A 23,694-nucleotide genomic window follows, 5' to 3' on the forward strand; every position below is an offset into this window, starting at 1 on the left:
TTAACCCTAGCCAGACAGCAGCATCTCCTGTGACTCCTTCCCTAGTCCAGCCAAGGCTGTTTGTAGGAATCGCCTCGTTCCAGACCCAGCCCAGTCCAGCCCCTTCTGGCAGCACCCCCGGGAGCTAGCGCTAGACAACTCCTACCGGCGCTGGAGAACAGCCCCCGGCTAAACATAGCTATGTCCTCACCCGGCGCTGGGGCGCGGCCGGGGGCTGGGTATTTGGGAACCCCTTGGCTGGGGCTGAAATGCAGCCAAGTCTGGGGTGGGGCACGGGCAGCCGTGCACGTCATGCATTTGCCAGCATGTGGGAAGCAGACACAGCCGCTTTGTGGGTCTTTCTCTGGCTGGTCCGGCCCCAGCCAACAACAGCTGCAGTCAGGGAGCTCCCTGCCGCGGAAACGCAGCCCTGAGGTGGAATTTCCACTGGCAGCGCCGCCGCCCCATCTCCACGCCCAGCCTCTGCTGAGAAACAAGCCTTTCCCTGACAGGCTGCTCCACATGGCCCCCGCTCACCCCACCAACCGGCCCGCCTCCCAACTCGGGAGCTGCATCAAAGCCATAGATGGGAGAGGCCCCATGTTCCGTTCCTTGCCCCCTGAGCCATCCCTGCCCTGGGGCCAGACAGGAACTGGCATCCCTTTGAGGGAAAAGGCCTCAGGCCCCATTCTCCCCCCCCCCCACCCCACAACCATTTTGCCAGTGTTCAACTTCCTCCTCCGGCTCATCTGTCTTGGCAACACGCTACACAGGAGAGACGGCAGACAAACACAGAAAGTACCTTTCAGTCATTTATTGTTCCGTTCCCATTTTCTCTCTCCCTCTATTTAAAGGTATGCCATTCCCCCTATAATTTGCTAAGTCAATCATGAAACAAACACTTGCCACAAGGACCATAATACGTTTTGTCTGCGCTTATACCAGTGTAAAAAATATATGTATAAAAAAATCAGATGAATGATACAAAGATTGAGACTGGACAGATTTAAGCAGCCAGCTAAATTCTAGCACTGTGAGGCACGGTACGCAGGGTCCGGCGACATCGCCTTTAAATAACGGCTGCCGCCAGACCATTGAAAAGCCCTGGATAAATATTCAAGAACCAAGCAAATGGGGGTATTATTATTATTTCCAGCTATAGGGCTGATTCCCTGATTTACCCTGTCAGACTCCAACAGGCCAGGACTGTCGATCTCCAGACCAATATTTGTATGCATGGCTGGGTGCTTTTCAGCATGGCCAGGTCTTGCACATTTCCTTTAAGATTCCAGCAGGTGAACATTTCTGACCTCCTAAAAATATTTTAATTAAAGGCGGCGTGCTGTTTAACCACTGGTGGCTTTTTGTCAGAAAGGCGCCAGAGTGCACACATTACCTTTAAGACACTTGGGAGGCAAGCGTTTTCAACAGCCAGACAAATATTTCCATTAAAGGGAAGTTGTCACCTCTTTCCCCCCTCATTTCTTCACCCAGATTGGAGATGCTAGGTTTAAAGACTCCAGTGATCTCTGGGTCCCTGCTAATCAGGCCATTGATTTTTCATTGGCCATGCCACCTGCTGGATAAAAGATACAGAATGGTTGGTTGGCCACCATGGAGGGGAAACAACGGGCTTTTTACAGGGCCAGGCTAAGTCACAAAGGATAATACTGTTATTAGGAGGGGGTGGTACACCTGGACGGAGCGCTAGGCAGGAGTACAGAGGAGAGAACAGAAGGAAAAAGAATAAAAGAGAAAATAAATGACGGGAAAAGAACAAAAGAACAAGCGAAAGAAAGTAAAAGAAAGAGCTAAAAGACGGAATAAATGGGAATGAAAGAGAGAGAGAAAGAAAATGAATGAATGTGACAGGAAAGAAAGTAAAAGAACAATTGAATGAGAGGAAATGAAAGAAAAGAGGACAGAATAAATAAGAAAGCAAGAGAAAGCAAGCAAGCAAGAAAGGACAAGACACAGGAGGAGATCTGGAGACCACCCCTGCCCAGCCCTCAGCTGGCCCAGCAGCCCCCAGCATGGTGGCCTGGCTAGGCCTGGATGAAGATGAGCCGGGCGGAGTACACCAGGTCGGCTAGGTAGACCAGCAGGTTGATGGCCGTCAGCACGGCGATGGCCACCAGCTTATCCCAGTCGCAGAAGCTCCGGTTTTGGCAGTAGCCGGGCCGGTTGGGTTGGCCGCCTTGTTTGCGGTCGAACTTGTAGATGGGCCAGATGACGGTGGCCGTGGCGTACATGAGCACGGCCAGCAGCGTGTAGCCGCTCAAGAACTTGTTGAAGGCACAGGGCAGCCAGCCGGTGCACTCCCCGATGCACAGCACGATGACCACCAGCGAGAGGATGAAGCAGATGCAGTAGACGGCCAGGCACCACTTCAGCGCCTCCTGGCGGTCGTAGGAAACCGGGTCGCTGATGAAGACGAAGATGATGCAGGCCACAAAGGTCTCCACCACCTTCAGCAGCCCGGGCGTGGTGGCCATGTAGCCAGTCACCTCGCCTGGCTTGGCCCGGGTTAGGGTGACCTCCGCCATGTAGGCCAGGCAGGTGAGGCAGGAGAAGACCGTGGCGGCGATGCGGTAGTCCTTCACCTGCCCGCGGACACCACTGTTCTGGATGTAGGTGACGGGGTAGATGACGGAGGCCGAGAGGCACATGAGGCTGGCGTACATGGCAAAAGTGATGGGGAAATTCCTCCAGGAGACGGGTATGCGGTGCTGGAGGCCAGCGAACTCCACCACCAGCACCAGCAGCGTCACGGCGAAGCAGAAGCACCAGCAGAACATGCACCAGTCGCCATTGCGGCCATCCCAGCCCCCCCGGTGCACCACCAGGCTGAAGGTGACGCAGGCGAAGAGCAGCTCCAGCAGGCGGATGATGCCCACCTGCGAGGTGAGGGCCTGCGTGTTGCCCACGGATTTGACGCGCTGGACTGGCATGGTGGAGTCACCTGGGGAGACGGAGGGGGGAGGCATCAGGCCATGGCAGGGTGGGAGGGGAGCTGGGCAGCAGGGACGGACAGACACAAACGGACAGCAGGGCCCAACTTGTCCAGCAGGGGGTGTCAGACACATGCAGAGCCGAGCCCCTCCAGCAGGGGGCAGCAGGGATGCACACACACAAAATGGGGGGGGCGTTTCCCTCATTAGCTCCTGCTCCCCTCTCAAAGGGCCCCGCACTCCCACATCTGATCAATGTCCCAAGGGCAGCACCCCTCCCCCCCAGCCCGAGCCAACTAGTGCAGTGTTTCTCCACCAGTGGCAAGAGTACCTTTAGGGGTACTCAAGAGAAGTCAGGGGGGTGGGGGGGTAACATCAACACAACTGAAATTCGGAGAAAGCCGATTGTTCTAAGTTTTACAGCGCTTTTATTATTTTTGTCCTTTTTACACCCAAAAATTTCATCGCCCGCCCAGCTACAATTAAGTTGTTTAAACAAGTGTGTTGCAACGGTAGAAAAAAAATGTGTGTGTCTGAAAACCGTAGGTACTGGCGGTACTTAGACTTTTATTTTAAAAGGGGGACTTTCTAAAAAAAGGTTGAAGAACACTGAACTAGTATGATGGGAGCCAGCACCCCCCTCCGGCCACACCCCACTCCTGGGAGCCAGCACCCCCCTCTGGCCACACCCTGGGTCCTGGAAGCCAGTGCCCCCCTCTGGCCACACCCCGGTCCTGGGAGTCACCGAGCCCCGACCAAGCCTGCCCCCAGATCCTGGGAGCCACCAATCTCCCCCCCCCCCCCCGACACACACACACCTCTCCCAGTCCTGGGAGCCAGCACCCCTCTCCCCCCCCCGACACACACACACCTCCCAGTCCTGGGAGCCAGCACCCCTCTCCCCCCATGCTCCAAGAGCTAGAACCACTCAGCCCAACATGGAAATATTTGGTCAGGGCAGGGATTGGGGGGGGGGGGGGAATTACACACGGGTCCCTCCTCCCCGAAACAAGCAGTCAGATGGCTACTTCCCAATACCCCGTGCAGCTCCCCATCGTCACCCAGTGCCTCCCCACTCCTGCCCCCTCCACTGCCTTCTCCCCTGTGCTCGCATGGGTGTGGTGGTGAAAGGATTACTGTTCCACTCACTTCTCCCACGCCCTGGGGGCAAGCCAGATTAAACGGGGGGTGGGGGGGGGGGACGGGACGACAGGGGAGTTAAAGGGACCCAAGTGGTTTACAGGGAGGAGCTGAGAGCCAGACCTGCTCTCACACCCAGTCCTGGGGTTCGCCCCACCCCAGAACAGGGACCCAGCCTGTTGGGAGGGGAATGGGATCTAGTACGCCGGGACTGACACTGTGGACCACTCCTGCCACACTCCCTGCCTCAGTTTCCCCTGAAGAGGGGAGGCTGGGCAACCCAATCAAGTTAGCTAGAAACCAACAAACAGGGGCCATGTCATTCTCCTCAGTCCCTAGCACAGATCCGCTATGTGGGCGTGTATAAATTACAATCTTATTCATCAGGCGGGAGATGGAAACTCACGGGCCCTGGCAATGGCAGAGGAGCCAGACACTGGACTCCAGTTCTGTGTGGGGAGAAACCAGGAAACTGGGCGGGGAGCCCTGCCCCTCTGTGACAATGGAGCCCAGGAGTCCTGGCACGGGGCCCTGCTGTAAACACTCACCCAGGGGTTTTCTGTCTCAGAGTGGCTCCCTTCCTCTCCTGGGTACAGCTGGGCTGGGGGCCAGAAGGGAGGGGCAAAGGGAGCCCAAGGAAGGGCAGTGGGGGGGGGGGATTATGGGAGGGGGACAGCCTGCAGTCGCTGCCCTTATAAGGCCTAGAGTCAAACCCAACCCCGGTATGTTATTTTCCATCTCATTTCGGTGCCTTCGGCTCAGGCCTGGAATTAGACAGGGCTTCCCCAGCTGCTGGGGAGGCTAAGCACAGCGGGACGCCTGGGCTCCCTCCCTGCCTCTGAACAGGCACTGGGGTCTAGTGGTTAGAGCATGGGTTCCCAAACTGGAGGGCGTGCCCCGCTGGGAGGACGTGAAGAAATTCCAGGGAGGGTGCAAGGCGACCCAGCCTCCCCCCCGCATGAAGTGTTGCTGCCCTGTTCAGTTCCGTTTTTTTTTTCCCTCAAAAAGTTTTGCTGCTTTTTTTTTTTGGCGGGGGGGGGAGGGAGGGTTTTTTCAAAAATCAAGAAGGGGGCGTGATGGTGAAAAGTTTGGGAACCACTGGGTTAGAGGAAGGGGCTGGGAGTCCGGGGGTTCCACCCCAGCTCTGGAAGGGGATAGGAGGGTCTAGTGGTGAGAGCAGGAGCCTGGAGGCCAGGACTCCTGGGCTCTGTCATTGCTTTGCTGGGTGACCTGGGGTGAGTCCCTGCCCCAACCCGTGCCTCAGTTTCCCCATATGAGGCAGGGGGTTCCCACACTAAGCAACCTGCCTGAGGCACCCCACGGTGCCCCCTTCCTTTCACTGACTCTGATTCGCGCCTCTGGGCACTGGCCCTGCTCCGCCACAGGAAATCAGGTCTGGGCGTGCAAAATAAAAACCTGTGGCCCCACACCTCCCTGCTGCCATGGCAGAGCTCTTCACAGGCGCCAGGACCCGCCCGCCCTAACCACTAGACTGCACTTCTCTCCGCCTGGCCTGCAGACCTGGCAAGGAGGGGACCCTTCGTTGCCATGTTGTTTTGCTCCACCCCACAACCTACCCCTGCAGCAGCAGTTCTGAGCCCTCAAAATATTTACTCCAGTGACGGGCCAAAATCACTATGGGGTGGATACGGTGAGGCATGGGGACAGTGTCCTGTGGTGGTTTTTTTGGGGGGGATAGAGGGGTAGCCCCACAAATGCTGCACCTCAGATCTGATGCCCCCCCTCAAATCTCAGCCCCGTCCGGGTGTGGCAAACACCCAGGGCGTGGCTGGACAGTGAACTGCTCAGAATATCCACAAGGCTCCGTGCCGCCCCCTAGGGCCCGACCCCCCCAATCAATCGCACCCCCAAATTGCATCTGACCCCTCCAAACCCCCAGCAGTCGGTCACCCCACCTGCTGCAGCCGCTCCCATGCTCCACTCACCCCTAATAATCCCCCCACTTTCTGATCGAGCCTCCACAAATCCTCCCTTGCCAGACGGCCCCCCCATCCCGCCACAGGACCCCCCCAAAACCCAGTGATGCCCTCAAGACCCACATTATGCTGGACCCCAAAAAGCTCTGCTCTGACCTACCCCCCACAAAACCTCCCATGCTACACAGCCCCCCATCCTTCCACATGGCCCCCCAAACCCGGGGATGCTGGCTAGACCCCCCCAAAAAGCTCTGCTCACTCCCCCACACCAACATAACCCCAAGCGTCCGATCCACGCCCCCCAAGCTCCACGCAAAGTCTGACATCCCCCCCGCCCCCACACACACCACGTTTCCAGGTATTTACCTCGCTGGGGGGCCCGAGAGGCGGCTGGGGGGCTGGAGCGGGTCTGGGGCGCTGGTCCCTGCGCCTCGCGCGAGCTGCAATTTTGGAGCGCGGGGCTGGGCGGGGCAAGGGGGGGTCTAGGCTCAGGGCGGAAACGGCGGGGGGGGGGGGCGGACACCCAGCCCAGCCCAGCCCAGCCCAGCAGGGACAGCGGCGTCCCCGTGCCTACCCGGGGCGGGGAGGCCTGTGTGTCCGCCCCCCCCCCCCCCCCCCCCGCGGAGAGTGGAGCCCCGGACGCGGGGTGCCTGGAGTGGGGACCGTGGTCCCACGTGGTCCCCCATCTCCCCAGCCTAGCGCCCCCCTTGAACCAATCCCCGGACCCCCAGGTCTCCCCAGCCCAGCGACCCCACGCACCCCTACAGGGCACCCCAGAGCTCCCCCCGTGCACCCCGCCGCCTCAGAGCTCCCCCCAGCGGCCCCCCGCCCCCAGCCGAGCTCCCCAATGCAGCGCCTCTCATGCACCCCACCCCTACTGTGCACACAGCGCCCCGACAACACCGCCCCCCGCCCTGCACGGAGCCTGCCCCGCCAGAGCCCCGCCCGCTGCCCAAGGGGCTGAGGGGGGTTGAGAGATGCCCCCTCAAGGCACGTGGGTGTGGCCGGGTGCTATGGGAAGAGGGGGCAGGTAACCGGGGTGGTTGGGACCCTGGAGGTGATGGGGGGCAGGATACCAGGGTGGTTGGGCCCCTGGAGGTGATGGGGGGCAGGTTACCGGGGTGGTTGGGCCCCTGGAGGTGATGGGGGCAGGATACCAGGGTGGTTGGGCCCCTGGGGGAGATGGGGGGCAGGATACCAGGGTGGTTGGGCCCCTGGAGGTGATGGGGGGCAGGTTACCGGGGTGGTTGGGACCCTGGGGGTGGTTGGGCCCCTGGAGGTGATGGGGGCAGGATACCAGGGTGGTTGGGACCCTGGGGGTGATGGGGAGCAGGATACCAGGGTGGTTGGGCCCCTGGGGCAGATGGGGGGCAGGATACCAGGGTGGTTGGGCCTCTGGGGCAGATGGGGGGCAGGATACCAGGGTGGTTGGGCCTCTGGGGTAGATGGGGGGCAGGACACCAGGGTGGTTGGGCCTCTGGGGCAGATGGGGGGCAGGACACCAGGGTGGTTGGGCCTCTGGGGCAGATGGGGGGCAGGATACCAGGGTGGTTGGGCCTCTGGGGTAGATGGGGGGCAGGACACCAGGGTGGTTGGGCCCCTGGGGGAGATGGGGGGCAGGATACCAGGGTGGTTGGGCCTCTGGGGGTGGTTGGGAGCAGGATACCAGGGTGGTTGGGGGCAGGATACCAGGGTGGTTGGGCCCCTGGGGCAGATGGGGGGCAGGATACCAGGGTGGTTGGGCCCCTGGGGGAGATGGGGGGCAGGATACCAGGGTGGTTGGGGGCAGGATACCAGGGTGGTTGGGTCCCTGGGGGAGATGGGGGGCAGGATACCAGGGTGGTTGGGTCCCTGGGGGAGATGGGGGGCAGGATACCAGGGTGGTTGGGGGCAGGATACCAGGGTGGTTGGGTCCCTGGGGGAGATGGGGGGCAGGATACCAGGGTGGTTGGGCCCCTGGGGGACATGGGGGGCAGGTTACCGGGCTGGATGGGCCCCGGGGCAGATGGGGGGCAGGGAGGAAGGGCGGGGCCAGGCAGGGAGGGGGCCAGGCAGTCCGTTGCTCACACCTCAAGGTGTTTCCTGTCTTTGCAGTGTCATAAGATTTCTGCCTCAGCGCTGCGGGCTTCCTCCTAGCAGTGCCCCAGCCGGGAACTCTGGTGCTGCGGGCTTCCCCCCAGCAGTGCCCCACGGGCCGGCGCTCTGTTTGGCGGGACTGTTTTTGTGTCCATGGCGACGGGGGCGGGGCTCCACGCTGCGCTCAACATCTGGCGTTTCTTCCACCAGCGGCGGGAGAGGGGAGGGGCGGAAGCGCCCCTCCCCCCACTATGGGGACGTCACAAAGGAGGCTCCGCCCCTCGGGCTCTCAATATTTGGTTGCCCGGACAACTCTTGTACTGCCCCAACTTCCATCATCTAACACGGTCCTGACCCCCATAGGACCCCGCCCCCTGCCAGCGTGGGGCTAGTGGTTGGGGGGGGGGGGGGGGGGGCAGGGAGCCAGGGTTCTCTGCTGCTCCGGGAGTGATGTCTAGTGGTTAGAGCAGGGGGGCAGGGAGCCAGGAGGCCAGGGTTCTCTGTTTGGCTCTGGGAGGAGAGTGATGTCTAGTGGTTAGATAGGACTCTGGGATTCTTTAGCTGGCTCAGGGAGGGGGTTAGAGCAGGAGTTGCCTGGGGCTGAAGAGTTCTGGGTTGACCTTAACAGCTGCAAACCAGGAAGACTCCCTCCCGCCCTGAAAATTTCCCACGCCCCCCAACTGGCAGCCCCCCCCCCCCCATGCTGGCTCTGCTCCCCCTTCCCTTGCTGGCAGCAGGGAACAGAAAGTTTATTCTCCCCCCCAGCCTGGGCAAACTTCCCCTCTGGGAAGAAGGTGAGGAAAGAGGGAGGGGACATCTCCCCTGGAGGGAGCCGGGAATAGGGAGACATGGGGGTCTCTCCCCTTGTCAGGTCCTGCCCCATTGCCAGGGCAGCGCTGCTGCCTTGTGGCCAGAGCTGGCACTGCAAGGTCCCATCTGGGGTCAGCCAGCCAGGACTCTGGGTTCCCGGAGGGGCTCTGGCAGACAGGACAGCAGAGTGGGGCGGGGGCTCGGCCCGAGGGGGTGCTCTGCTCTGGCCCCCAGTGCAGGGCTGGGAGACATCAAGCCAGGGCACCCCAGGTAACTGACCCTCCACTCCCAGAGCCAGATGAGGGGTCCCCGGTATATCCAATCCCTGCCCCCCACCCCAGAGGAGCCGTGTCTCCGAGCTAGAAGGGTCCCTGTATACCCAGTCCCCGTGCCCCACCCCAGAGGGGCCGCATCGCAGGGAGTGGGAGCTCACACACATGCCCAGCAGGGGGCAGCGCTGTTTCACACAATGAAGCCTTGTGGAGTTTATTACCGACTGGCCCCGGAGCCACGATACAATCCCACTACTGGCTCCCACCCAGCACCCTCCAACCGGGGGAGAAGGTTGGGGTCTGCCCTGGGAGAAATTTCCATCTGGCCAGAAGGAGGGGGACCCTCGCTTCACATCTAGGCATGCTCCTTGGGGACCCTCTGGCTGTGGTGGGCGCAGTGGAGGGGGGGTTATCGCGCATCTGCATCAATTTCAGGGCATGAAATTAACAAATTAACAAGCTTCTATCCATGATTGATTGGCAGGAGGGACCTGAAGATCAGACCAGATTCCCAGAGTGGGGATGTGGCTTGGGGGGGACAGCGGGAAAGCGGGGGAGGGGAGCAGGGCTCAGCCTCCTCCCACAGCCATGCTGTCAAGCCAAAGGAACCGGCCACTTCAGCAAAGCTTCATCTGGTATGGGAGGCAGGACTACTGGGGTTCCCCCATGGTTCCCCCGATCTAAGGACACAGGCAGGCCCGGAAGGCAGAGAGGACAGTGGGGGTGCTGAGCTGGAGGAAGGCGAAGGAGGAATCCAGCCCATGTGGGGCCGGGATGGCGGGAGAAAGAGGGGATCCTGGGGTAAGGGAAAGCAGCACACACTACAGGAGTCTGCCCTGGGTGCTATTTGCCACAGGAGACCCAGCTCCGACCCCCGCCTCAGGCCTCTACGGGCTGCTGGGCCCCACCAGTCGCCCGCAGCCCCCCGAGCTCAGTGTACTGGGTCTTCTTGAGGGACGACATCTCCTTGCTCAGCACCTGGAGGGAGGCAAATGAGACAGGGTGTTTCAGGGAGAACTGGGGAGGGAACCCAAGAGGCCTGGCTCCCAGCCCCCTCCCCCCCGCTCTAACCACTAGACATCACTCACCTCCCGGAGGATGCGGTTTCTCAGTTCACTGTCTGTGAGAGGTCGCTCCTCATCCTCACTCACACCGTCATATTCCTCCCTGGAGGGGAGCAAGACCAGGAGGACACTAAGAATGTGTGAGCAGCCCCCCACCCCTCCAGCGAGAGATGGAACCCAGGAGTCCTGGCTTCCAGACCCCCACCCCCGCTCTAACTACTACCTTCCCATGGCTAGGGCGAGAACCCCGCCCCCCTACTCCACCCCTCGCCTCTCCTGGATCTGGTCCCTCTAGAGCAGGTGTGCTGGGGCAGACCCACAGCTGTGGGGCCTTGGGGGCACAGTGCTTACCCAGCAGTGGGGGGCCGCAGGGGGTATTCTATGGGGGCAAAACCCACCATCTGCCCCAGGAGCAGCCGAGCCGTCTCTTCGGGGTCGTAGGGCAGGTCATAATTCTGGGGGCAGAGGGAGAAGGTTGGGGGGATGGTCCAGAAGCTTGGGGACACATTTCCTGCCCCCTCCACATCCCTCCCCATCCCATCCCACTCCCTGATCATCCCTCACTGGGGACGATTCCTCCCATCAGACACCCCCATTCCTCCCACCTGACACAGACCTGCCCATTCCACCCCATCCCACCCGCAGGAACCCTCCCCTGCCCCAGCACAGATCCCCCACCCCTGGTTTCCTCATCCTCCCACCCCATCCGCCAATGCCCCTCCCTGCCCTGGTCCATCCCCAAAAATTCCTGCAGGCACAGATGCCCCCGGCTCCATCCAGTCCCAGCTGCAGCTGCCCGTACCTTGGAGGCCAGGTAGGAGCGCATGGTCAGCAGGTCGTGGGCCCGCTGCTCCAGCACAGCCAGGAATACAGAGATGTTCCCGTCTCGCACCTCGGCTGAGCCCCCCAGCGCCTCGTCCAGCGCGGAGCACTTACAGTCCAGCTTCCTGAACAGCACCCCGATCCCTGGGGGGACAGAGCCCGAACTCCTGGGTTCCACCCACAGCTCAGGGAGGGGAGAGGGGTCTAGTGATTAGAGCAGCAGGGGCTGGGAGCCAGGACACCTGGGTTCTCTCTCCGGCTCAGGGAGGAGGATTTGGTGGGGCTGGGGGCTGGGAACCAGGATTCCTGAGTTCCAACTTGGGGAGGTGAGGGGGGTCCCTGGTGCAGCCCCAACGCCCTTGGCTCCGTACCCTCTTTGAGCTGTTCCAGGGTTTTCCTGTTGGCCTTCTCTTTGCTCAGCAGCTGCTGGGCCTCCTGGCTGGCCGCTGCCTGCTGCATCTCCAGCGCCCTGGACTGTGCCTGGTGCTCCTGCTGCTCCCGCTCCTCCCCGGCCCGTGCCGCCTGGATCTCCCGGCGCACCTGGGAGGGAGCAGGAGGGTGCAGGGAGGGCAGGCAGAGCAGGGCTCTCGACAGGGCCGCAGGGGGGGCTGCCTGTGGGGGCAGGGCCATGGAGGGCAGAGGGGTGCAGGGCTGTCTAGGAGGCAGAGGTGCCCTGGAGGGGGAACGGGGAGGGTTCAGGGCTTGTGAGGGAGGCAGGACTCTGACGGGCAATAGGGGATGGGGGGCAGGGCTGTCTGTGGCAAGCAGCACTCTAGGGAGTGGAGGGGGGCAGGGCCGTTGACGGGGCACCCCCCCTCACCTGGGCGATCCGCTCCCCCAATCGCTCCAGCTCATTATTCTGCTCGTTGACATAGTTGAATTGGGCGAAATTCTGCTCCTCAACTGGGTGGGGGAGGAGGGTGTCAGAGCCCCTGACTGAAAAGAGCCCCCCCGTCCTCTGGCAGCCCCTTGCCCCCACCAGAGAAACCCCACAAATCCCCCTCCCCACCAACCAGAGCCAGCCCCAGCCCCGTGCGTCTGCAGTGCCCCCTGCTGCCCGTCACCTGCAATGAACTTCTCCACCAGCACATCCACGTCCATCTCCCCTGTCAGCTCTCGGACCTGCTTGAAGGCGGCTTCGTAGGATTCCAGCAGCTCCTCCCTGGGGTCCCGGTGCTTCCCCTCGGCCTCCTCTTGCTCTGAATGGGGAGCAAGCCGAGCACAGTCAGAGCCCCTCAGCCCAGCTCCAAACACTAGGCCCCACTCCCCTCCCTGTGCCAGACTAGAACCCAGGAGTCCTAGCTCCACCCCCCCGGCTCTAACCACTAGACACCTCTCCCCTCCCTGTGCCAGACTAGAACCCAGGAGTCCTAGCTCCACCCCCCCCGGCTCTAACCACTAGACACCTCTCCCCTCCCTGTGCCAGGTTAGAACCCAGGAGTCCTGGCTTCCCCCTCCCACTCTGCTCTAACCACTAGACACCTCTCCCCTCCCAGTGCCATGACAGAATCCAGGAGTCCTGCCTCACAGCCCTCTGCTCTAAGCACTGGACCCCACTCCCATCCCTGGGCAGTACCTCTCTTGCGCTTGGCCTCCAGTGCCTCCTGGGTTAACGTCCGCTCCTGCATCTTGATGGCCAGGAAGTTGCGCAAGCACCGGTCGTGATCTAGGACCCGCTGCAGCTCCTTCATCTCGATCCCGTGCTGGGCCATGTCCTTCTCTGCCTTCTCTCGCAGCTGCCCCAGCTTGGTCTGGGCCTCGTCCCTGCGGGAGGAGATGGGGAGCAATAGAAGGGGGTTCCCTGCCCACAGTCACACAGCGCCTGCAAAGCCCTAGACACAAGCCAGGAGTCCTGGCTCCCAACCCGTTCCCCCGCTCTAACCACTAGACCCCGCTCCCCTCCCAAAGCCAGGGAGAGAACCCAAGCCTCCTGGCTCCCTCCCATATCAAGACTGTGGCCCTGCCCTTCCAGAGGCCCCATGGAGGAGGCTGCAGGGTCTCCACCCTCCATCTAGTCCTTGGCTGCTGCTGGACGGGGGCAAGGCCCTGGGGTGAGATCAGACAGGCTCATGACATGGATTGTGAGATGTGCATGGATAGGATGGCAGATCCTGAGTGCACAGGGCAGCGGGGCGGTGGGGGTGGGTTGTGGGACCAGCAGGGGATTCCATAGCGCTCCATGGGTCCAGCAGGAGGCGATGTGGGGCCAGCAGGGCATGCTATGGGTCTCCCTGGCACCACGGGCATTGCAGGGGGCACTGTGTGTCTCCCTGGCACTGTGGAGCCAGCAGGGGGCACTGTGTGGCCAGCAGGGCACCACGGCCCCTACCTAGCATCGTAGGCCGAGGAGGAGGAGTCGATCACGGCTCCAATCGCTTTCCGTGTCTCCTGCAGCTCCTGGGATTCAAGGGGAGAAGGTCATGGGCTTCTGCCAGCCAATCAGATCCCTCCATTTCATCCCTCTGTCACAGCGGGATCTCTGTGAGCCAATCAGAGCCCTCTGTTCTGCCCCCATGCCAGAGCAGGACTCTCTCTGGCCAATCAGATCCCACCATTCCATACCAATTTCTTAACATGATCCTTGTTGACCAATTAGATCCCTCCATTTCAGGCCTACTTCTGGGCGCTAGTCAGCCAACCACAGCCCTCCATTTTATGTACATAATGAGGGGGGGGGGGGGAGGGTCCCCCAGGCACCAATCAGAGCCCTCCTGGTGGTGTGGGGCAAATTCTGTGCCCTCCTCCCAGTGGCAGCCATCAGTGCCTCAGTTTCCCAAGCTGGGCTCCAACCACCACCACCAGCTCTAACCGCTAGACCCTACCCCCAAACCTGAAAGAGAACCTGGGCGCCCTAGCTCCCAGCCCCCCACCCCTTTTGCACCCCTGGTCCCCGGCAGCACGCTCACCCTCTCCAGCCGGCGGTAGAGGTGTTCAAAGCGCCCGCGTTCGATGCGCAGCGTCTCCAGTTCCTCACGCAGGCTAGCGTTCAGGGTCAGCTGGGAGCTGAACCTGGCTGAGGCCTGCCGTGTGGGGAGGGGAGGGGAGGGGAGGCGAGAAGGGGGAGCTGGCGTTAGCGCATGTGAGGGCCAAGCACCTAGCGGAGCCATGCAACCTGGGACGCAGCCCCCTCCCCCCCCCAGGGCCAGCCATGACACTCCCACGACACCACGGAAGGACCCAGGCGCCCTGGCAGCCAGCCCTCTGCTCTCCCCACTAGACCCCACTCCCCTCCCAGAGCCAGCTCCCCCCCCCAACCAGTAGGCCCCCCTCCAGCAGTGAGATCCCTGCCCCCCTACACACACCTTGTCCAGCTGGTTCTCCAGGGTGCGCATCCGCCGCTGGCCCTGAGCTCTGTGCCACTGGCTGAGTCCCACGCTGCCCGCCTGCTTCGCCACGTCCGCCAGCCGCTTCTCCCAGCTTCGGATCTGCCGGGGGAATCCCAGCCTGAGCCGACCCCGCCACAGGGCCTGGGGCGCACCAGGGCACCCCAAGGGCTTCTGGGTAATGCCCAGCAGGGCCCTTGGCAGTGGTTCGACGAAGGGGGCAACAGGGCCAGCCGGAGGAAGGGGGGGCCTCTTAGCCTGATCCCCCAGGCTCTACCCGAGAGCATGCTGGGACACGCCATAGCACCTTTCAAGGGCTCGTGGGCAAGTCGCCCCACAGCATTGTGGGATAGAGGAGGCCCTTCCCCTCTGTCCCGTCCACTCCGCAGGAACAGAAGAGGGGAGCCGCCAGGGACACAGTATGGTCCCTGCAACTCCACCCCCATCCTCCCGCCAGGAAAGAACCCAGGCGCCTGGCGTCCCCCCCCGCGCCCCGCTAACCTCCTGGTCTAATTGGGCGACCGTCCTTCTCTCCGCGGCAGCCTGCTCCTCCACCTGGTCCTGGTGCTGCAGCAGGGCCCGCAGGCTGCCAGCCTGCTCCTGCTCCCGCTGCCGGTTGGCACGGCCCTGGGCCACTCGTAATTTCCACAGCAGCCCCTCCCGCTCCTTCTCCAGCCGCTGCAGGTCGGCCCTGGCAGAGAGACCGCGCTGGCCAGTGGCGATGGGCGGCAGGGAGAGGCGCCGAGCAGGGGGATGGTGGCAGCGGTGGGGACCCATGGAGTGGGGTGGGAGGCAGGCAGGGTGCGCTGGGGCCCGGCAGGCCGGAAGGGCAGGGGCTGGAGCTACTGGAGGGCGTGGAGCATTGGGGGAAGCAGGGACGGGGATGGAGAGAACTCGTGGGCGGGTGCGTGTGATCTAGCACGTGAGGGTGCACAGTGCTCTGGGTGATGATGTGCGAGTGTGTGTGTGTAAGGGAGAGAGCTGGGGGGTCAGTGTGCAGGATCCAGTGTGAGATGGGGTATGTGGGATCTGTGTGTGACCTGGCCTGACCTGGTGTGTGTCATAGAGACCTGGTGTGCGATCTGGCACGAGCGCTAGGGGGCGTGATCAATGGTGACCTGGCAGGTGTCAGCTCTAGGGGGCTCTGTGCACTGTGGAGCCAGGGGGCTCTGGCATGGGATCTCTAGACAGACGAGTGTGTGTCGGAGCTAGTGAGGGCATGCGGGCGACCGGGCGTGCAAGTGTGATCTGGCAAGTGTGAGCTTGCCAGAGTGACCCCGGGTGGGCTGATGTCAGTGTCTCTTGGAGGGTGTGTGGGCAAGAGATGGGGAGGCCAAGCGCAGGGACCCACTGGCTGGTTGCTAGGGGTCGAGTGTTATGTCACTAACACAGCAGGGGCAGAGGGGCGCGGGTCAGCCTGGCACTGCCCCGGGGGGGGAGGGGTCACTTGCTGTGTGTCAATTTGTGTGTGAATCCTGCCTCCCAGTCTGGGGACCCCGATCCCACATTCCCAGGACTCCCCCTTCAGCCCAGTGAGCCCCACCCCAGGGGTCATTTCGAGGTTCCCCGGCCCGGGGCACCTACAGCTGCTTGCGGATGGTCCCCTGGGACTGCAGGGCGTAGGCATGACGGTCGCCCTCTAGCAGGCGGAACTGGCGCTGCAGCTTTGCCAGCTCGCTCTCAGCTGGGGGGCCAGACGGGAGGGGGGGCAGAGATGGGAAGGAAAGGGAATGTTACAGAAGGCAGAGTCCGAGGCCTTTCACATTTGATACCAAGTTTCCTGCCCTCGCCCACTAAGGCCCCGTGACGTCACGCCAACATCTGCCCCGTCCCACCAAGGCCCCGTGACGTCACGCCAACGTCTGCCCCGTCCCACCACGGCCCCGTGACGTCACGCCGAGGTCTGCCCCGTCCCACCACGGCCCCGTGACGTCACGCCAACGTCTGCCCCGTCCCACCAAGGCCCCGTGACGACACGCCAACATCTGCCCCGTCCCACCAAGGCCCCGTGACGTCACGTCAACGTCTGCCCCGTCCCACCAAGGCCCCATGATGTCACGCCAACATCTGCTCCGTCCCACCAAGGCCACGTGACGTCACGCCAACATCTGCCCCGTCCCACCAAGGCCCCGTGTCGTCACGCCAACATCTGCCCCGTCCCACCAAGGCCCCGTGACGTCACGCCAACATCTGCCCCGTCCCACCAAGGCCCCGTGACGTCACGCTGAGGTCTGCCCTGTCCCACCAAGGCCCCGTGATGTCACGCCAACGTCTGCCCCGTCCCACCAAGGCCCCGTGACGTCACGCCAACATCTGCCCCGTCCCACCAAGGCCCCGTGACGTCACGCCAACATCTGCCCCGTCCCACCAAGGCCCCGTGACGTCACGCCAACGTCTGCCCCGTCCCACCAAGGCCCCGTGACGTCACACTTAGATCTACCTGTCCCACAATGGCTGCATCATCTCTCATGGAGGTCTGCCCCACCATGGCCTCGCCTGTCGTGACAATGCCCCACCCCATCACGCCAACACCCCTTTTCATACCAGCGTCCCACCTCCTCATGTCAAGCAATTTGAGATGAAGTGCTAGTGTCATACATGGGACCCGCGGGGCTGGGGCAGAGCTGCAGGGGAGGGGATGCCTGGGGGAGGGGATGTCTGGGGGAGGGGCTATAGGCAGAGTGCAGGGGAGTCACCCCTGTTTGCAATGGGAGCTGGGCCAGGTTCCGCTCTCATCCCCAGGGTTAAGGTGGAGTCTGATAAGAGCAGTGATCTGGCTAAGTGGGTGCTGCCCACCCCCTCGGCAGGATGAGGACTCTGTCTGCCAGTCCTGCTGCCCCCTCCCAGGTGATATCCCACGGCCTCTGGCTGCTGGGATTGCTCTCGGGGCAGTGCTGGGAGGGCAGAGGTTCTGTTACAGCCAGCTCTTGGGGACTGAGGGCGTGGGGTAGGGATGGACAGAGATGTGGGGCAGAGACAGAAATCAGGGGGGCACCAGAACGGAGGGGTCAAGAGCAGGAAGCTCCATGCAGCACTGGGACAACAGTGACAGGGAGCATCTAGGGGGTTTAGATAAGGGGATAGGGCCATGTGGGGGGCACAGAAGCCAGAAAGCAGGGGACCGGGCCCTTTGGGGGGCAGCAAGGAGGCAGAACACAGGAAGTGGGGCCAAACAGGCTTTGGGGGTGGGGCCAAGCCAGGGGTAGGGCCATGAAAAGTGCATGTGGAGGGGAGGCCCTGTGGTGGGTACCAAGGAGCAGAGCAGGGAGGCAGGGACATGCAGAGGTTACTGGGGTCGGCTGCACGGGGGGACCTGTGACAGAACCATGAAGGGGACACTGGGTGGGGCAAGGCCACGTGGGGGATACCAGGGGGCAGAGTTCAAGGTGAGGCCATGCAGGGGTCACAGCATAGGGGGCAGGCCCACACATGGGCACTGGTGGAGGGATCACACTGAGGGCACCCTCAGCATTGCCACGCAGGGGGCAAGGCCTTGAGGGGGATGTTGGGGCAGAACATGGAGGGAGAGAAGAGGGATGGAGTGGAGCCAAGCAGGTGGCCCCAGCAGCAGAGCCCCCAGGGGCAAGGGGGTGTCTCCCATTCTGCCTAGGGGCAGGCAGGAGTCACCAACCCATAGCCTTCCCACAATGCCCTGGGGCAGAGCCGTTACCGATGCCCTCCGGGTCGAGGTCACTGCCCTCCGAGCGGGTACTCGAGGCAGATCGATGCAGCGGCATCTTCACCTTCTTGCCGCCAGGTGGCCAAGAAACACTGCAGAGAGAGCGAGAGCGGGGGCTATTAACTGGACCCTGACGGACGTGGCCCAGAGGGAGATGGAGGTTCGGGGGTGCCGCTGGACACTGGGGGCACCAAGAGCGGGGCAAGATCCTGAGGCTGCAGGCGGCCTTCGCATTGCCAGGCATGTGACTGATTCTGAGGTGAGGCATTGCAGGGTCCAGGGCGCTTGGACCTGGGCTATGGGGCAGCAGCAAAGACGTGGGGCTGGCATATAGGGGCTGGGCAGGATTTAGTGGCTGGACTGGGATTGGGGGGGGGACAGTTCGGTTAGGTTAGATTAGGTCCATAAAAGGCTTTTAGCCAGGGGATAGAGAGGGTGCCCCTGGCCTCTGTTTGTCAGAGGCTGGAGATGGATGGCAGGAGACAAATCGTTTGATCATTGTCTTCGGTCCACCCCCTCTGGGGCACCTGGTGCTGGCCACTGTCGGTAGACAGGATACTGGGCTAGATGGACCTTTGGTCTGACCCAGTACGGCCGCTCTTATATTCTTATGCTGTGGAGTTGGGGAGCTATTTGGGGGAAAGGATCCGGTGGCTTGCCCTGTGGATGGGGCAGGTTCAGAATATCGGGGGAGGTGAAAGATTTGTGGATCAGGCGTAAATATTGGGAGAAGGGTCCAAGTGACCAGAGGGGAAGGTCTGGGGACCAGGGTAGGTTTGGGGGATGGTTCAGGGCTTGGAGTAAGTTTGGGGAGAAGGTTTGGAGGGTTTGGAAGGATAGTTCAGGCTTGGGGTGAGTTTGGAAGGATAGTTCAGGCTTGGGGTGAGTTTGGGGGCAGTTCAGACTTGGGGTGAGTTTGGGGGCAAGTTCAGGGCTCTGGGTGAGTTTAGGGGATAGTTCAGGCTCCGGGTGAGTTTGGGGGCAGTTCAGGGCTCTGGGGTGAGTTTAGGGGGATAGTTTGGGGGGATAGTTCAGGTTTGGGGAGAGTTTGGGAGCAGTTCAGGGCTCTGGGTGAGTTTGGGGGCAGTTCAGGCTCGAGGGGAAGCTCGAGGGGAGTGTAGGGGGATAGTTTAGGAGGACAGTTCAGGCTTGGGGGAGGCTCGAGGGGAGTGTAGGGGGATATTTTGGGGGGATAGTTCCTGCTCGGGGGGAAGCTCGAGGGGAGTGTAGGGGGATAGTTCAGGCTCGGGGGGAGTTTGGGGGCAGCTCAGGCTCAGGGGGAGTCTGGGGGGATAGTTTGGGAGGGCAGCTCAGGTTCGGGGGGAGTCTGGGGGGATAGTTTGGGGGGACAGTTCAGGCTCGGGAGGAGTCTGGGGGGATAGTTTGGGGGGATAGTTCAGGCTTGGGGGAGTCTGGGGGATAGTTTGGGGGGATAGTTCAGGCTTGGGGGAGTCTGGGGGATAGTTTGGGGGGACAGTTCAGGTTCGGGGGGAGTCTGGGGGGATAGTTCAGGCTCGGGGGGAGTCTGGGGGATAGTTTGGGGGGACAGTTCAGGCTCGGGGGGAGTCTGGGGGATAGTTTGGGGGGATAGTTCAGGCTCGGGGGGGAGTCTGGGGGGATAGTTTGGGGGGATAGTTCAGGCTTGGGGGAGTCTGGGGGATAGTTTGGGGGGACAGTTCAGGCTCGGGAGGAGTCTGGGGGATAGTTTGGGGGGATAGTTCAGGCTTGGGGGAGTCTGGGGGATAGTTTGGGGGGACAGTTCAGGTTCAGGGGGAGTCTGGGGGGATAGTTCAGGCTCAGGGGGAGTCTGGGGGATAGTTTGGGGGGATAGTTCAGGCTCGGGGGGAGTCTGGGGGATAGTTTGGGGGGATAGTTCAGGCTCGGGGGGAGTCTGGGGGGCAGTTCACGGCTCAGGGGAGATCTGGGGTACAATCTCCTTCCTAACCCAGAGCCTCCCACCCCTGCAGGCAGGGATTTACCTCGCTCTCCAGCAGCCAGTCCGGGTGATGGGGTGGTCAGTGGGCTCGGTGGGGACCCAGTCCCTGCCGGGCACGGGGGGGCACGGGGATCACTCCCGGCCTCTCCTCGCCTGCCAGCATCGCCGCCCTCCCCTCACTGCCCGAGTTGTTGGCAACCGTCTCCAGGAAGCAGAAATCTCTCAGCCAATGGGGGCGAGGATGGAGCCCTGTGGGGGGAGAAAAAGGGGGAACACGTCAGATTAGGAGAAACAAGAAAGCCACACTGGAAAATCCCTTTTATTCCCTCCACCAGCCCCACCTCTCCTTGCCCCCTTGTCCCAACCATTCCCATCCCCACCTTCCCCCAGCACTCCACCCCAATCCCAAACACACCCTTATTTATCCCATCCACCCTCAGCTATGGAGCGGAGGGGAGAGGAGAAGCCAGGGCTCCTGGGTTCTATCTTGGCTCTTGGAGGGATGTGGGGCGCAGTGGTTAGAGCAGGTGGGAGGGCTGGGTGAACAGGAAAGAATTTATTGCCAAGTTAATGAGCTCCCAGGTGCCTATGCAGAAGATGGCAGGTTGGGGTGGAGTCCTGCTGGGATCAGGGCACCCCACTCCACTGTGGGGGATGCCAGGGCGTGGGGGAGGAGCTAAGGGGCAGCAGCAGAGCCTGGGATCATGGGGTAAGGGAGGACCCATGATACTGCCCCAGCAGCTCCATCACAACCATAGGGGGCGCTACTGCTGCTCATTTCACCTGGGCATCACGCTAAGGCTCTGCCCCCGGCTGTCATGGCAACACACCGTCAGGTCACGCCAAAACACGGTCACATCTCGCCGTGGCCCCAGACGCTCCTGCCCCGCCCCCACTGCAGACGGCGATGGCAAACCAAGGCCCAACCATACCTAGGTCCTGACAGGTCGTACCAAAGCCGCACCTCACCCAAGCCCTGTCCAGTCACACCAAGGCCCCAGCAAGTCATGCCAAGGCCCCAGTGAGGCTCCGTCACACCCAGGATTCTCAGATTACACCAAAGCAGATTACACCAAGGCCCCAGGGGCTTTGTCATGCCAAGGCTGCAGCAGGTCACGCCAAGGTCTCAGTGGCTCTGTCATGCCAAGGACCTGGCAGGTCACACCAGACTCAACAGGCCATGCCAAAGTCTCAGTGGCTCTGTCTTGCCAAGGATCTATCAGGTCACTCCAAGGTCCCAACAGGTCCCACCAATGCCCTGCCACATCATGTCAAGGCCCCCACAAATCATGCCTGAGACCTGGCAGGTCACAGCAAGGCCTTGTCATACCAAGGACATGGCAGGTTATGCCAATGCCCCCACAAGTCATGCCAAGGCCTCGTCACACCAACATCCCCACAAGTCACGCCAAGGACATGGCAGGACACGCCAACACCCCCACAAGCCACGCCAAAGCCTCGCCATGTCAATGCCTCCACAAGTCATGCCAAGGACTCCATCAGGTCACACCAAGGCCCCCACATGTCATGCCAAGGCCATGACAGATCACACCAAGGCCGTCACAAGTCCTGCCAAGGACATGGCAGGTCACACTAATGCCCCGCCAAGTCATGCCAAAGACACGGCAGATCATGCCAAGGCCGTCACAAGTCATGCCAAGGACACGGCGGGTCATGCCAAGGTCCCGGCAGGTCACACCAATGCCCCGCCAAGTCATGCCAAGGTCCCGGCAGGTCACACCAATGTGCTGCCAAGTCATGCCAAGGACACTGCAGGTCATACCAAGGTCCCGGCAGGTCACACCAATGCCCCGCCAAGTCATGCCAAGGACACAGCGGGTCATACCAAGGTCCCGGCAGGTCACACCAATGCCCCGCCAAGTCATGCCAAGGACACGGCGGGTCATGCCAGGGACCTGGCAGGTCACACCAAGGGCTTGTCACACCAAGGACACAGCAGGTCACTCCCAGGCCCTGCACCCCCGCTCTGGAGGGTTGGGGGGTGTCTCACCAGCAGGCCAGGGGGCGGGACCAGGACAGGGGGCGGAGCCTGTTGTCCCTCCTTCCTCCAGGCTCCTGAATTAACTCTGAGTAGGGCCTGGCCGTCACTGCGCATGCGCCGGACTAACAGCTCCCTCCTTCCTCCCTTCCCCCTTCCCCCGCCAAGGCATCGCCCGCTGTGCAAACCCCGCCCCTTGCCGCTGCTCCCGCCCCTAGCCGACTTCCCGCGCATGCGCGGTCCCTCCCTGCTCTGCTGGGGGGAATTGTAATGGGGAGTGGATGGAGGGCTGGGAGCAGGTGCACGGCTGGGGCTGGATGCATTGAGGCACGTGCACAAAACACGCACACAGCTGGGGGTCCGGCTGCAATGGTGGGGAGTGCACAGCTGGGGGGCCGGCTGCAATGGTGGGGAGTGCACGGTGGGGGGCCGGCTGCAATGGTGGGGAGTGCACAGCTGGGGGGCCGGCTGCAATGGTGGGGAGTGCACAGCTGGGGGGCCGGCTGCAATGGTGGGGAGTGCACGGTGGGGGTCCGGCTGCAATGGTGGGGAGTGCATGGTGGGGGGCCGGCTGCAATGGTGGGGAGTGCACGGTGGGGGTCCGGCTGCAATGGTGGGGAGTGCACAGCTGGGGGGCCGGCTGCAATGGTGGGGAGTGCACGGTGGGGAGCCGGGGCAGGTGCACTGGCAGGAAGCGAGGGGCAAAGGGAAGCAAGGGGGCAGGCATACGGGAAGCAGGATGCTAAGGACGGGAACAGCTGCACGAATGGCGGGCTCAGTGGAGGGTGGGGGCTGCGTGACTCATAGAGCTCTTGCTCACAGCCCCACACACCACGCGGCACCCCAGCACCGGAAACCACCAAACCTTGTCACCCCACCCAACCACCCGTGTTTGTCCCATCACAGCCGGCGCTGCGGCCTGTTGCCAGGGCCCGGCGCCTGATTGGGCAGGGGTGTTCCGGGCACAGGATGTCGTGATGGGAAGATTGTCAGACACGGGCCTGCTTTCCTATTGCCCTACACACCCCATCCCAGCAGCAAGGCGAGGCAAGACGGCAGCATCCATAGATTGGACCCCTGCTCTGAGCTCTCACCCCATCTCCCCTCCCAGGGCTGGGGAATAGAACCCAGAAGTCCTGCCCCCCCGGCCCCTGCTCCTGCTCCTGCTCCTGCTGTAACCACTAGACCACACTTCCCTCCCAGAGTTAGGAGAGAGCCCAGGAGTCCTGGCTCCCATTGCCTTGCTTTAACCACTAGCCCCCACTCCCCTCGCAGAGCTAGCAGAGAACCCAGGAGTCCCGGCTCCCATTGCCTTGCTCTAACCACTAGCCCCCACTCCCCTCGCAGAGCTAGCAGAGAACCCAGGAGTCCTGGCTCCCATTGCCTTGCTCTAACCACTAGCCCCCACTCCCCTCCCAGAGCTAGCAGAGAACCCAGGAGTCCCGGCTCCCAGCCCCAGCTCTGACCACCCCCTAGATACAGGACTGTTTTATTTATATTCCTGGTTCCCCGGTACCAGCTCCTTAGTTCAGCCAAACCTCAATGGGGAAGTGAAAGCCCCAATTGGGAGGGAGCCTCTTTCGCCCTTTGCAAGCGGGGCTCACGGACCCCGTTAACCCGCCCTCTTTGCTGGCCGGGGTCGGGTCCCTGGCTAGCCCCAGAGGCGAGTGTCCCTTCCCATCTGCTCTCCATGGGGGGTTGCAATG

General features: G+C 62.2%; 2 protein-coding genes across 4 annotated transcripts; both read right to left on the minus strand.

Moving 5' to 3' along the window:
- Positions 1-778: 778 nt before the first annotated feature.
- Positions 779-8,218, minus strand: MYADM (myeloid associated differentiation marker). Of its 3 annotated transcripts, none has more exons than XM_075915085.1 (2): positions 8,077-8,218; positions 779-2,941 (listed from the first exon to the last, which is right to left on the minus strand). In XM_075915085.1, the coding sequence occupies exon 2, from the start codon at positions 2,928-2,930 to the stop codon at positions 2,025-2,027; it is 906 nt and encodes a 301-aa protein (XP_075771200.1). In that variant the 5' UTR covers positions 2,931-2,941; positions 8,077-8,218; the 3' UTR covers positions 779-2,024. The 3 variants fall into 3 exon arrangements, with proteins under 3 accessions (XP_075771200.1, XP_075771199.1, XP_014428412.2); XM_075915084.1 differs by lacking the exon at positions 8,077-8,218 and adding an exon at positions 6,374-6,520; XM_014572926.3 differs by lacking the exon at positions 8,077-8,218 and adding an exon at positions 4,619-4,738.
- Positions 8,219-9,346: 1,128 nt separating this feature from the next.
- On the minus strand, positions 9,347-22,128 carry ODAD1 (outer dynein arm docking complex subunit 1). The gene is made up of 16 exons (XM_075915241.1): positions 22,001-22,128; positions 20,033-20,238; positions 18,045-18,145; positions 15,959-16,058; positions 14,876-15,065; positions 14,354-14,476; positions 13,958-14,071; positions 13,381-13,448; positions 12,628-12,815; positions 12,116-12,250; positions 11,872-11,954; positions 11,423-11,591; positions 11,032-11,195; positions 10,581-10,684; positions 10,254-10,332; positions 9,347-10,143 (listed from the first exon to the last, which is right to left on the minus strand). Exons 3-16 carry the CDS (start codon positions 18,109-18,111, stop codon positions 10,045-10,047), a joined length of 1,683 nt encoding a protein of 560 aa, XP_075771356.1. The 5' UTR covers positions 18,112-18,145; positions 20,033-20,238; positions 22,001-22,128; the 3' UTR covers positions 9,347-10,044.
- Between the last annotated feature and the right edge of the window lie 1,566 nt (positions 22,129-23,694).

This window comes from Pelodiscus sinensis, unplaced genomic scaffold (genome assembly GCF_049634645.1).
Source record: "Pelodiscus sinensis isolate JC-2024 unplaced genomic scaffold, ASM4963464v1 ctg34, whole genome shotgun sequence".
Lineage (NCBI taxonomy): Eukaryota > Metazoa > Chordata > Testudines > Trionychidae > Pelodiscus > Pelodiscus sinensis.